Source organism: Bos indicus x Bos taurus, chromosome 5, assembly GCF_003369695.1.
Source record: "Bos indicus x Bos taurus breed Angus x Brahman F1 hybrid chromosome 5, Bos_hybrid_MaternalHap_v2.0, whole genome shotgun sequence".
Lineage (NCBI taxonomy): Eukaryota > Metazoa > Chordata > Mammalia > Artiodactyla > Bovidae > Bos > Bos indicus x Bos taurus.
Genome location: NC_040080.1, coordinates 83,736,331 through 83,751,896, shown reverse-complemented (window position 1 = coordinate 83,751,896; position 15,566 = coordinate 83,736,331). Strand labels below are relative to the sequence as shown.

The 15,566-nt window shown below is 38.5% G+C and overlaps 1 protein-coding gene across 4 annotated transcripts in view; it reads right to left on the bottom strand.

Annotated features, from left to right (window-relative positions):
• TMEM117 (transmembrane protein 117) overlaps positions 1 to 15,566 on the bottom strand; it is a 611,331-nt gene that overhangs the window by 489,644 nt on the left and 106,121 nt on the right. For all 4 annotated transcript variants that reach the window (XM_027542636.1, XM_027542638.1, XM_027542639.1 and 1 more), the window contains one exon: positions 4,913 to 5,045. In XM_027542636.1, coding sequence (XP_027398437.1) covers positions 4,913 to 5,045 — 133 coding nt within the window. The remainder of the gene's footprint in view (positions 1 to 4,912; positions 5,046 to 15,566) is intronic.

Below are 15,566 nucleotides of genomic sequence, written 5' to 3'. Positions count from 1 at the left end.
AAGGAAACTATCAACAAAATGAAAAGGCCACCTACTGAATAGAAGATATGTGCAAACAATATATTTGATAAAGGGTCAATATTCAAAATATACAAAGAACTCCTATAACTCAACATTAAAAAAAAAAAAAAATTAACAATGGGCAAAGGACCAGAATACACATTTGGTCTCTAAAGACACACAGATGACCAATAGGCATGTGAAAAGATGCTCAACATCACTAATCATCAGAGAAACACAAATAAAAACCACAAAAAGATACCATCTCACACCTGTCAGAATGGCTATCATCAAAAAGACAATAAATATCAAGTGTTGATGAGGAAGTGAAGAAAAGGGAACCCTTGTGCACTGTTGGTGGGAATGTAAATTGGTGCCACAATGAAAAACAGTATGGAGGTTCCTCAAAAAACAATTAAACTAGAACCCACTCCAGTGTTCTTGCCTGGAGAATCCCAGGGACGGTGGAGCCTGGTGGACTGCCATCTCTGGGGTTGCACAGAGTCGGACACAACTGAAGTGACTTAGCAGCAGCAACCATATGATCTAGCATTATTACTTCTGGGTATCTATACCCCAAAAATAAAAACACTAATTTGAAAAGACATATGCACCCCTATCGAAGAAGGCAATGGCACCCCATTCCAGTACTCTTGCCTGGAAAATCCCATGGATGGAGGAGCCTGGTAGGCTGCAGTCCATGGGATCATGAAGAGTCGGGCACGACTGAGCGACTTCACTGTCACTTTTCACTTTCATGCATTGGAGAAGGAAATGGCAACCCACTCCAGTGTTCTTACCTGGAGAATCCCAGGGACGGGGGAGACTGGTGGGTTGCTGTCTATGGGGTCGAACAGAGTCAGACACAACTGAAGTGACTTAGCAGCAGCGGCAGCATGCACCCCTATAGTCATTGCCCAGCATTATTTATAATAGCCAATATATGGAAAGAACCTAAATATCCATCCACATATGAATGGATAAAGAAGATGTGGTATTACATATACAATGGAATATTAATCTTAATAAAATAAATGGAACTTTGCCACTGCAACAAAATGGATGGATCTAGAGGGTATTGCACTAAGGGAAATGAGTCACAGAAAGTAAAACACTGAATGATCTCACTTTCATGTGCAATCTAAAAAACAAAACAAAGACACAAGAAAATAAAGTGAAGACAGTTACAGAGAAAACAATAGGTGTTTGTCAGAGGGGAGGGAGGTGATGGGATTGAAATAGATGAAGGAGATTAAGAGGTACAAACTTCCAGTTATAAAATAAATATGCCACAAATATGTAATATAAAGCATAAGGAATATGGTCAATAATACTGTAATAACTCTATATGGGGACAGATGTTACTAGACTTATCATGGTGATCATTTCATAATGTATGCAAATGCCAAATCATTTAGGCAGTACATCTGAAACTGATATAATATTATCCACCAATCATATTTGAATCAGTCAGTGTTAATCACATATAAAAAATAAAAATAAATAATATGAAATGAGAGGGGGAGAAGTCTAAGGCAGTACTGTATTTTTAAGCATCTCTAAATGTCTTTTAGGAGGAGAAGTTTCAGGTTAGCTAGTCGGCAACCTTGTAAAAAGGAAATTGTTTATAGAATGTCTAGATGTAAAACTCTGCCCAGGCTGAGAGCCTTCTCTGCAGCAGAACCCTCACCTACAATCTCACACATTAATGGAAGATAAACTTAGTTTCATCTTGGTGACTTAAAGAATAAAGAGGTTACCACAGCAGCACTTTGGCAGCAGGAGGTACGGAGCAGTGAAAGCAGAATAATCAAAGATTAGAGGAATAGGGATTGTCTGAACCTGGGTCCCTTTAGCCCATCTCTAACTCTCCTTTTACCCCCTTCATCTCATCACCTCTCAGCTTAGCTCCCCACAGGCAGCTGAAGCCATGAGTGAGTATATATATATATACCTCAGGGAATTCGTTGCAATCAGAACTCTAGAAGCAGGCAACTTGACTCTTATCAAGTAAGCTGTGGCTAAAACTATTGAAGTTCTGATCAGTTAAATCTAGGGATTTTGTTCTTGGTAACAAGGGATCAAGGGACTCTGGTTGAGCCTAAATTTACAATCAATTGTAAAATTGGGGTAGGGGGAGGAGGAAAAAAGCAAATCATTCTAGGGAAACATCTTTTTTTCCTGTCTTAAATCCTAAATTCACTCTTTGTAGGCCTAACAGCTTCTGTTCTAGAAAGGAGTTCTAAACTACATCAACAAAAGTTTAGCCTTCATAGAAAATCCTTGAAGTCCTTTTTGGAATGGTTCTAAACCAATATTCCTAGAAAGATCTAAAGACCAGTACACATAGGAATCCTCAATGCAAATCAGATACAGGGTAAATAATCCTGAATTCCTCTCTACCACCAGCAATCCTCTGATAGAAAATCTGTCAATCATGATATCTCTGAGCCTGCTATCCTTCCTGTACCCTCTGGCTCCATCATTCCCTGCTTTAAACAGGAGAAGCAATGCCTCAGATAACATGGAGCATCTACCTCAAAGGCACAGTGGTATCCACCCGCTCTGAGAACTGATTTTCCTCAAGGTTTGCAGTCCTACATTGAAGCACTCACTAGTTCAAATGACATGTGTCAAAATAATTAATAATGTATCTTTTATAAATGGAGATTTAATTTTTTAATCTGCAGAAATAAACCATTTTTCCTTTGGTTGGACTTCTTTTTCAGTGGTACCATTAAAAACGTCCTCTCAAGAAAAGATCCTTTTCAACAAAGATGCAGCCTATTGGTGAAGAAGAGTTCAAGAATTACAGAAGAATATGAAATACTATATTTAGTCTGAGAATAAAAGACAATCACCTTCCATTTTACTTAGATAGATACACATAAAAAATTCTAAACTATTCTCTTCCTGCACATACCTACTACTTCTTTCAATTTTCAAATTCCGTTTGAATGATAAAAATACGAAGAAAAAAGGTTCCATATGGTGTTGGAACAACAGGATCAACCATCCCTCAAATGTGTGCTAACCTTAGGGCAGGCTGTATTACTAGAATTCACTAGTTAATGGCTCAACACCTTCTCTATTATTGCTTGAGTGATGAAACCTCTCTGGTCCTCAGTTTCTTGATCTGTAAAATGGAGATAATAAAAAAATACCTATTTCAGAGGGGCCTTGTGAGGTCTGAAACAATTCAGGTCTGTTACTGAATGGTCAATTCTTGCTAGCTCTCACTAAAATTAGCTTTATTATTAGCTATGGAATGCTTTACAATGTGCCAGGGAATCTGCATTGCTGCATTTACTACTTTTAAATCTGCTTCTTTCTTCAGAATAAGCACTTCTGATTATCACAGACCTCATTTAGTTCCATTTAAAAAAAAAAAAAAGAGTAGAATCAAGTGAAAAGTCAACTTCTAAGAAAAGGATATATTTTACATACAAATGGTATTTAATATTTTATTTCCAGCAACAGCTTAGAAAGAGTAAGTTTTACATGGATCCCCTCCACTTCTGGCCCCAGGGATGAGAAGGCACAATTCTCTTCAGACTTTTTTTTTTTTAACTTATTTTGTATTGGGGTTAGCCAATTAACTAACAGTATTGTGACAGTTTCAGGAGAACAGTGAAGGGACTCAGCCATACATATACATGTATCCATTCAGAGACTTTCAGCTGTGTTAGGTAATTCCAAGAACACCATTACCCGTTTCATTACACAGGTACTGCTCTAAGGCTGAGGCTTATTCTGACTAGCCATGGGTTAGAATCTGCAATTCCGCTATTTAAAAATAGACCCAGTAGGAATGGCATCATTTGAAGCCCACGAAATAACTAACAGATGATGGGTTTTAATAGCTTCCTAAAGCCTGAGTGTTTGATCTATTAAACAATCACATTCTTGAATTTACCACTTGTGAGTATGGACTAAAGTATAAATCTTGTGAAATACCTGCTTTTCCTTGACTATTCATCTCCTTTAATGGTGCGGGGAAAAACTAATAAAGTTTTAATTGAGCTATCCCTCTCAGCATTGAAGAGTGGTGGCTAAAATCTATACATAACATCAAAACAATTGCACTATAGAATTGGTCGACAGAAGTGCTTTTACTACATTTAGAAGAAAAGGGTATTAGCTGGCTTTCCAATCTATCAGGGAGAATAGATCAAAACTTTCCTTAGGAACTGTTTCAGTGCACAACAAATATCTAAGGTGGTTTCTTATTGTCACTAATCTAATTCTTAACGCTGTAAATTAAGCCATTCTCCTGTATTGTGCCCTTAAAACTTAAAAAGAGCAAACCAATAATTGGAGAAGTGTAAAAAAAATCTACAATCTACCTGTTAGCACATCTTCATGCCATGGTGATTTGATTAGTGATTTGATAAGTATAGATTACAACCCTGGACTTAATACACAGTGGCCCACTTTTAAAATGGCCCATTTATAACAAAGGTCTCTCTGTTGGAACTGCCAGAGAGTTAAAAAAAAAAAAATGCCACCACTATAAAAAACTTTTTTTTAGCCATGCATTGTAGAGCACTGAAATTGTAAGAGACCTTCATGGAGACCTTCATTTCAGCACAGTTCTACTGATTGTGTGACTATAAACAAGTCAAGATTTCCTGATTCTCATACTCTGTCACTATAGTAAGATGACTGCCTGCTCTCAAACTACCCTAAGAGAAGACCTAAAGAATAAGGGACACAATATAAGTATTATAAAATGCTATAAGCTTCTTGGAGAAAAGACTCTAAATGTCTTAAGTAAGAAAAATTCATAAATATCTTTTAAGATAGAATATTTGTAATGAAGATTCAGGCTACCACAAACTAAAAAATTATTGAATTCTTACGAGTTTCAAATATAACACTCACCACAGGAGAAAGGGGAAAGATAACCTACCCCATTGTCCCATCCATTAGAAGAATCGTGTTGTATATGTGAGAAAAGATGAAGAGAAAGAGAATTGTGCTGAAGAACATTGTCATCCATGATCCATGATCCTCACGAAACATTTTTAACCGGAGCAACTGACCTGCAATATAATTATTATTGGATATCAGTATACATTGCAACTCAAAATACATACAGCATTGTTTTATTTTAATTAATTTCTTTTATCTCACTAATATTCTGAAGTCTTTGCCCCTAGCACTTGTCTTACAGGAGAAACTACTACCTAAGATCCTTATTGCTCTTTTGTAAATAAATGATGAAGTCCATGACAATCTCCACCTCATCATCCTAGAGCAAATACTAGCATGAAAATCTAGTGTACAGAGAGCACTCATTATGCTGGCATGAAAATAAGATTAATTAGAATACTTACCTTATATTTTTTACTTCAGAAATATGTTTTTGGTTCATTTACTGAAACTACTTAAGTAAGGCGAATGGTAAAGATGTTACATAAATTCTTAATTCCCTTTTGTTCCCACAGGCCCATTCCCAGTACTGGTCAGATGATAGGCAAACTTCACTTATGATAAAGTACATGAATATGCGAATGGTAAAAATGAAGTCTCTATCATAAGAGTCAGAAGGCTTATTAGCCTTGCTGCTGCTGCTGCTGCTAAGTCGCTTCAGTCGTGTACAACCCTGTGCAACCCCAAGACAACAGCCTACCAGGCTCCTCCATCCATGGGATTTTCCAGGCAAGAGTACTGGAGTGGGGTGCCATTGCCTTCTCCTTAATAGCCTTACTCGTACCTAAAATATCCATTTCACCTACAGGCTGGTGCACAAGTGTGTGTGGTGTGTGGGGTCTGGTAGCATGTACACGTGTTATGGAGTCAGTGTGGTTCCCAGCAAAACATGATTTCTAACCATGCCTAATATTCACTTACAAAGATAATTACTAAAAATGGAGAGAATGGTCTATTAATCTATGGCAAAGGAGGCAAAACCACACAATGGAGAAAAGACAGTCTCTTCAATAAGTGGTGTCTGGAAAACTGGATAGCTACACATAAAAGAATGAAATCAGAACACTCCCTAACACTGTACACAGAAGTAACTTCAAAATGGATTAAAGATCAATATGTGGAGCTGGAAACCATAAAACTCCTAAAGGAAAGCACAGGCAGAATACTGTTTGACTAAAATTGTAGCAATTTTGGATGTGTCTCTTAAAGTGAAGGAAATAAAAGCAAAAATAAAAAATGGGACCTAATTAAAGTTAAAAGCTTTTGCACAGATAAAAGGTGATGGTGGTGCAGTCACTATGTCCTGTCCGACTCTTGTGACCCCACAGCCTGTTAGGCTCCTATGTCCCTGGGATTTCCCAGGCAAGAATCCTAGAGTGGGTTGCTGTTTCCTTCTTCAGGGGATCTTCCAGACCCAGGGATCGAATCCAGATCTCCTGTATTACAGGTAGAATCTTAACTGACTGAGCCAAAGGTAACCACCAACAAAACAAAATGACAACTTGGGAGAAAACATTTGCAAATGATATGACTGACAGTGAGTTAATATCCAAAATACATAAACAGCTCAAACAAGTGGACATCAAAAATTAGTAAATAAATAACCTGATTTAAAAACAGGCAGAACACCTGAATAGATATTTTTCCAAAGAAGACATGCTGATAGCCAACAGACACATGAAAAACTGCTCAGTATCACTTATCATCAGGGAAATGCAAGTCAAAACTAAAATGAGATATCATCTCACATCTATCACAATGGCTATTATTAAAAAGAAGACAAATGACAAATGCTGGCAGGGATGTGGAGAAAAGTGAACCCCTTTACACTACTGGTGGGAATGTAAACTGGTACAGCCACTGTGGAAAACAGTATGGAGGTTTCTCAAAAAACTAAAAATGGAACTACCATTTGACTCAGCAATTCCACTCCTGGGTATACAACCAAATGAGCCAAAAAACACTAATTCAAAAACATAATACATGAATCCCAATGTTCATAGTAACATTATTTGCAATTGTTAAGATATGGAAAAAAACCTAAGTGTCCATCAACATATGAATACACACACACACATACACACACACACAAAGGAATAAGGCCATAATGAAGAATGAAATTTTGCCATTTGCAAAAACATGGATGAACTTGGAGGGTATTACACTAAATAAAAGTTAGACCAAAAGATAAATACTGTATGATATCAGTTATATGTAGAGTCTAAAAAATAAAACAACCTAGTAAACATAATAACAATGAAAAAAGCAGACCCACAGATAAAACAAACTAGTAGTCACCAGTGAGAAGGAAAGGGGAGGGATTAAGAGGTACAAACTATTATGTATAAAATAAGCTACAGGATATACTGTACAACACAGGGAATGTACCCAACATTTTATAACATCCATAAGTGGAGTATAACCTTTAAACACTGTGAAACACTACATTTTATACCTATAACATATAATACTCTACATCAACCACACTTCAATAAAAAAAGAAAAAAATGTTAAAATGCAAATACTTCAAGGAGGAAAATGTATTAAGATGAATACTAAAGTAAAAACTACTGGTATCATAAATAGGCCAGATAAATATTTTGATTTATGATAAAGAGAACTGAGAGCACTCATATCCTGAAAGGTAAGGAAGATTAAAAAAACAACAAGATTAAGAAAAAATAAACACAGGCCATCCTGGTTTCTCCTAAGAGGAAGTTTATCCAAATAATGAGAAAGAAGATGATGCACATATAGGAACTACAATTAAAATAGGGTAGGTCTGAAATCTTACAATAAAATTTCTCATGAGAGAAAACATTTCTTTTTGATGATATGTCAAAGCTATGGAGAAAATATGTATATTTCCATCTGGAAAATATCTCTCTAGGGACAGACAGTAGCTCTCACATAAGCTTCTGAGCATAGGAAGAAACCATCTTTTAAGATTTAACTAATTTTCCCTCATCCCTTTCTGTTATTAAAATAGCACTTTAGATTTCATTTGGAAACCATTCCAGGCAAGAGTGCTGGAGTGGGGTGCCATTGCCTTCTCTGAACAGAAACATTACCCCAGCTAAAACTTTAAATGGAGCAAATATGGGAGATTTGGTTACCTCATCTGGTTTCTTGGCCTGTACAAGAAAAGCAAAGGACAAATCTGAAAGTCAGAGGGAAAGTGAATTACAACTGAGAGAAGAATGTGGAAAATGTTCTACTGAAGCAAAGGATACTGATGCTGCAAATTACAGCATTATACAACTTGTGATAATTGAATCAATAATTATAGAAATCGAGGGAATTGCAAGTCTCCACACAACACCTTGTCGGGAATATTATAAATAGATATTAAACAGAGAATGCTTGAGAGTGAAAAATCCACGCCATAAATATCTTAAAGCAAACTGCAAAGAATATCATTCATTCTTTGAACAGATATTGAATGTGTGTTTTTTACATGCCAGCTGTGGATCAAGGTGCTAGAGGTACAGCTGTGAGCAAGGCAGGAAGATGTTCAAAGTCAACCGTCATTTGAGTAGTTAATGAAAATCTTATTTTAGACTGATGGACTCAGTGTTCCCTTTGCTGCAAGTCCTTCAGCCTTGATCTATTTATTTAATTCAGCAGTTGATATGTTGAAGAACTGCTAAGACTAGAAATTAGAGTTCTTTGAAATTAAAATGTGAATTTCTTTCTTAACATATGCATATGTCAAAAATTTCACTAATGGATATACTTTAAAAGTCAAATAATAATGCCGGTGACTCAAGAGTGCTTTGCAAATAAAATACAGTGGGTTAACTGTACATGACGACTGAAATAATAAAGAGTTAGTAAAATGAGAGATGTGCCAGGATCATTTATGCTGTCATTGCCGAACTCATTGCCTGGCACTAATTTCAGTCATTAGAGCCATTATAATGAAATGGCAGGTTAACACGACTTGCAATTCACTCGAAACACACAATAAAAGAACTTCAATATATGAAGGCCAGATCCAGAGTGACCCAAATGTTGAGTCAAATCATACTAAATAAAAAAATTTCCCATAAGCTACTTCAAGGTTAACTCATTGAGTGACCATCCTAATGCTAGAAATATGTATACACAGACTGTCATCAGCTGACTCCCCATCAATTTGATCAAACCAGGAACCTCAGAGTTACCTAAGGATGTCACATGGAAGTGAACTATCTCCACCCTGTGGTGTGACCACTCACACATTTGTTTTCCCTGGGACAGCAGTGGCTTGTGACTGTTGTCCTGGCATAATTATTAAGAGTGTCCCCTTCCTTTCTGTATTGGTTTGGATAATAAGTTATATGCCACCTTTCTTATAGGTAAAAGAATTGAGAATTTTTTAACACTCTTCTTTAGAGGAGATTCAGGGAGATACCTGAGTGAAAACAGTCAACTGAAATAAAAGACATCACTACGAGGGATATATCACTGACAAAGTGATAAATGACTTTTATTTTAATCCTATGTATATTTGTAAATCTTAGTGTATATTTATGTTACTAATAAAATGTGTCTTGGACTGTATGGGCCATCACCTTTGATATGGTCAAGGTAATTGGAAAACAAATCTTAAAACTATCAGCAGCATTAAAGTGGTACACAAGCCCATGCATTAGAAGAGAGGGTTGGAGGGCACAGTGATTGTTACAAATGTTGGTGCACAGTACTGAAATAGTCTAGAATCTCAGAATCTTTCCTGGAGATACAGTAGGTTTAGAACCACTAAGATTCATAAGATTCTAACAAGGATAATGACCTAAAAGCTAATTTTAAAATAGATGATGGCTCACACGAATTGTGGAAGATGGAAGTAGATAGGTGTAAGAGAATTTAGGGAGAAACTACTTTGTTTCTTGGCTTTTTTTGCTGCTGTGTTCTCATCAGCAAAAGAATAAAAAGGAACATTTGCTCTTTACCTCACAGCCAGACTTTGATGCTAAGTTCTGGGTCCCTTTTCTTTAGAAGTAGTTTTCAGCAGGAGGCCTTGAACAAAGAAATAAACTAAACAACCTCAGAGGAGAAGGACTAGAAGCATGTGTGCTTCCGGTTAAGAGATGGGGGTACTCCTGGGAAGTTGTTGAAGCAAGGTTGAGTGGAGGGCTTCTAGATTCAGAGAGGATACAAAGATTCTGGTCTCCAAGGTGGCAAAACCTCACTTAGGTTTGAGTCCATGGATGCTGGTGAAGGCCAAAGTATCAAGGGTCATGGCCTTGGAATTCAAGTAAAGATACTGAGCTGGCCTCAGGGGAAGAGCAACCAGTAGAGCAGTCACCCACTTTCATCAGGAACACAGCAACCTGGGTAGGATTCCAGCAGTCTGTTGGTGGAGGTCATCAAGAGGGCATGACATCTGGCTGACCCAGGAACAGAACCGGGGCAATGAGAGGTTCCTCATCCCCATTCCTGGACTTGGGATATATGCTGCCCACTGGTTCCCCGTGCTTGTATGCTAAGTCGCTTCAGTCATGTCCAACTCTTTGCGACCTCACAGACTGTAACCTGTCAGGCTCCTCTGTCCTTGGGATTCTCCAGGCAGGAATATCAGAGTGTGTTGCCATTTCCTCCTCCAAAGGGTCTTCTCAACCCAGGGATCGAACCTGCATCTCCTTCGGCTCCTGCACTGCAAGCAGACTCTTTACTGTTGAGCCACGGAGGAAGCCCACACTGTTCCCCTAACGGGAACCATTTCCAAGAACACAGTCTTAAGAGAGAAATGTGTTTTTGAGACCATCAGGATGGACTATGTGACTGAACCCATTGAAGACCTCTGATTCTGGTGTGTAGATGCAGAGATCTTCTGTCTTGCAACCACTCAAGACAAGCCTCACACATAAGTTCCTTTGCTTGCTAAGCCTACCAGTCTGAAGAAGTCTGCTTCATGCTTTGGTTTGTTCCTTCCCTCCTTGTACAGGGCCAGTTTCAGATTTCACCAGGAAGTTCCTGAGGTTGCAAACCTATACTCTTTTAGATGGCATCATTGTGCCAAAGACCATCACCCAAGCAGCAATAGTAGAGGGGAAGCTCAGGTTAATGCAGACTCAAGGATTTATTTCCAGCACCCAATAAGCCTTGGGACTGCTTTGAATTTTAGAGATAAAAAAGATGCTCTGAAAATTACCAATTCTGTACTCTCTGTTCACCTAAGTAGGAAGTCTGAGCAAGACACTTAATTTAGAGGAGAAAATGTGGCATTACGCATACTACCCTGACCAGGAAATATGAAAGGAGGCACTTTGCACAAGAAGATGCCAAACTGAAGCTAACACTATTATTCATTAAGTCTTCTGCTCCAAAATCTCCTATATACAATGTGTCAATTACATACATAATGTCTATGTGCAACTACTTAATGTATACACATATACATAAATATAATTTGCAGTTATTTAAAGGAATGTATTTAATTTGCTGCAGTCAAAATTCAGTCAAAGTCAGCACAGCAGGCGTTCTACATAACAGTACAAATATTTTATGTTGCCAGTAACAAAAACAATGGTTCCAAACCCTTGCTTTTTATCACTCAGAATACTTGGGCTTCTGATATACTCCCAAAATGGTGCTACAAAACATATGTTAAATAGATATCATTGTAAAATTTAAATAAATAAAATAGAAAACTAGTATCAGCTTAAATGATAATAAGTTGATCTCGCGGTTTTTCTCGAGTTGTGGTGGGAAGCTTAGGGTTTCTCTCAAGTTGTGACGGGGACCTCAGGGACCCGCTCGTGTTGCCTCCGAGAAGTCGGGTCTCTTCTTGCGTTGCGAGGGGCACGTCGGGATTCCTCTCGAGATGCTGCAGGCGAATAGGGCCGTGTCTCGAGTTCAGTTGGGAAATTCAGTGTACCTCTCCGGCGGTGACAGGGATCTCGGGCTTTTTATCAAGGTTCAACGAGGGAGTCAGGCCTCGTCTGGTGTCGAGGCATGGAACTCTGCATTCCTCGCGAGTTGTCCAAGGGTTGTCAGGGCTCCGGTTGAGTTCAGGAGGGAAATTTGGGCTTTTTCTAGAGGATCAGCACGGGAGACAGGCCTCCCATCCTGTTGTGTGGGGATACTTTGGCTTCCATTGGAGCCAGTGAAGGGGAATCAGGACTTATCTCGAGCTGAGGGGGCACTCGGTGTCCTTTTTCCTTGAAGCAGGATCGGCGGGGTTCCACTCGAGATTCAACAGGTGAGACAGGCTTCCTCTTGTGGTGTGAGGGGAAGTTGGGATTCCTCTTGAGTTGAAGCAGGAAATGGGCCCTCATCTGCAGATGAGATGGGAAACACGGTGCTCTTGTTTTGTGTGCCCCCTAGATTTATTTTATATTTGCCCAATAAAACCCCAGCTCTGACTCAGAGCTACAATTTGCTTTCTCCAATTTCAGTAAACTTATGCGGGAAAAGCTACACAAATGGGTTGATGCACTACTACAGAATCAAGATCTCCAACCTCTGCTGTTACCACAGCACTGCACATTAATACATCCATTTTAAATTACACCTCAAAGCTCCTACTAAGCCTCTTTCACTCTCAGAATGTGGCCTTAGTCTCAACCTCAAGAAAATATCACTACCACTAAATATGACTTCCTTCAACTTTCTTCCCACTCATGTACATCCATCCACTTATCCACTTTCTCTGCTATTCCTACTATATTCTTTTGTATTTTTCTGTGCTCTTCCTGCAAAAACATCACATGTACTTTTAAAACCATAGGCTCCCCTGTTTTGGTGCCTTGCTTCAGCAACCATCTTTTCTCTCCTTCTTGTGTCCAATCTCTCTCTCTGGGTTCTCTTCCCTCTGCCTCTTAAGCTTCTTAAGTGCATCCTAAAAACAGTGCTTTCTTGACCTCATGTCCTTAAACTACCATCCATTCAATTTCCCCTCTCATCCAGACTTCGAGAGAGTAATCTTCATCAGTCCCCCTCATGAGGGGGACACACAATGCAAGCACTATTGAAATTGTTCTGGCAAATGTTAATGGTCCCCACTACTGCCAAATATAGTAGAAATACACTGGCCTTTAACTTAAGGCTGCATCTGACACAGCAGTTATCCACTCTGTCCTTGCTGATACTCTACTTCTTTGGTTTCCCAAACACCAAACATTCCTTGTGCTCTTTCTACTTTCTTGTTTATTCTCATCAATTTGTGGGGCATCTCTTCCACCTGTCACATAAACAACAATGTTCCCCATGGTCTGTCCTCAGTCTTTCCCTTTGTCATATCCCTATAGAGTCTCATCCACTCTGTGGGTTTACTATCCAGTATCTCCAGCATAGACTTTTCCTCCTGAGCTTCAGACTGGAAGAACAATCTACCCGCTGTATTCCTGGATGTCCTACTGTCAATTCAAACTCAGTATACAAGAAAGAATCCAGGATGCCGTGGTGGGCCAGTGGCTAAGAATCTGCCTGCCAATGCAGGGGACATGGTTTCAATCCCCAGTCTGGAAAGATTTCACATGCCATGGGGCAACTGAACCCGTGCACCACACTCCTGAGCCCCCATGCCCAAATATGGAGCCCGTTCACCACCACCACTGAAGCTCACTCATCTCGAGCCTGTGCTCTGCAATACGAGAAGCAACTGAGACTGGAAAGCTGGTGCACCACAAGGAAGAGTAGCCCCCGCCTGCTTCAACTAGAGAGAGTCTGAGCACAGCAAGAAAGACCCAGCACGGACACAAAATAAATAAGTTAATTTAAAAATAAAAGAATTCAAAATTTCCACCTCTTGTCCCAACAACACAGTTTACCTATGACTCCAGTCTGATCTTTCCCATCCCTAAATCCACCCCTACTTCTGACTTCATCATCTTATCATTTTCAAAATGACAAGGTTAGATTCATTCTCGATTTTTGATTCCTGCACACCTTCCATTTCAATCAACAGTCTTATTATTTTATAAGCTTCAATGCATGCTCTTCTCCCATAATTTGTTGCAGTGGGACTGTGGCAAAAATCTGACTGATCTTCCTTACTCCAGCCTCTTTTCCCATCTCAATCCATCCACAATAGAGCTAACTAAAATATAACTATGGTCATACTACCCCTTCACTTTAAATCTTTCAGTGATCACTCCTCACCTAAAGAATAAAATTCCAGTTCCTTACCCTGGTATAGAAGGCACTGCTTGACTTGACCCAGGCTCATCTCTCCTCTCTCACCAGCTTTCCCTCTAGTTCCATCAACACTAAACAGACATCAGTTCCCTACGTTCATGCTGAACGCCCTGCTTGGGGTACTCTTCTTCCTCCATCACTTGACTAACACCTATGTTTCCCGTGGGCCTTAAAATTAAGGTCAGACATGATCTCCTCTAGGAAATCTCCTTCACTGTCAAACATTTCATATACTGGAGTAATAGCCAGAAGAGCTTACAGGATTGATTCTCACAGGAGGTAATAATGCTCCTCCAGTGAAGACAAGGCGATATGGGCGCAAGTCAAGCGTGGGGTAAAGGGGTGGGTTACATGGCTTTTATCTCGAGGACTGTTTTGTTAATGAGAGATAAGTTCAAACTCTGCTAACTCAAAAGTCTTTAGGTTAAAAAAAGGAATCACTCTTACTCGTTAAGAGAAAAAGTATTACTTATTATATTTTATCTATCATTGCATGCCTCTCTAATATAGAAAATGAACCCAAAGTAACACACTGATAAGATTCTTTAACATTAATATTTAACATTTTAAATATTAGCATACTTGACAATTAATATGTTCTATTTCTTAGGTCTAGAAGAGGATAAAGGGTAAAATGAAAGTGGATCAGAGCACTTAAAATTAATTGAACTTCACTTCCAATAAGACTAAAATAAGTATATGAAGAATTCATGACTGGTTTGTATAAATGTATAGTTTATAAGAAAATGATATTTTAAGATTTACTAATTTTAAAATGCTAACAGATTAAAAATAACAACTAGAGAATTAGTCCATGAATAGGACCCCAACAAAGAAAATTATATAACAAAACACACCAGAATATCATTAGGGATGAAGGCTATTCTAGTTAGACAAACACAATTGTATATAATAAGTATAAAATGATGAAACTTTTCTATCCTAAGGACACCATTTCATTAATATTCAGATCAAATCTCCTTACTTCAGTGTACTAAGAGAATTTAAAAACATTGAACAGATGGCTATCATTCCTTATTAGAAGTAGGTGTTTACACAGAAAATATTTGTGATTCATTGAGTTTGACAGAAAATCAAATATGGTGAGTTGAAACATAATTGTGTGTGAAACTAAAAATCATAATATGCATTATAAGTATAACATGTATATTATAATATGCACTATAATGTACATTTCAAAAGGTTCTAAAAAGAAAGGAGAATCATACCACATGCTCCACCATCTCCCAGAGTTTGCTCAAATTCATGTGCACTGAATCAGTGATGCTACCTAACCATCTCTTCCTCTGCTTACTCCTTCTCCTCTTTCCTTCCATCTTTCCCAATATCAGAGCCTTTTCCAATGAGTCAGCTCTTCGCATCAGGTGGCCAAAGCATTGGAGCTTCAGCTTTCACTTCAGTCCCTCCAATGAATACTCAGGGCTGATTTCCTTTTGGAATGACAATATCATCACTATTATTAAATTTTTTGCATCATCATTATT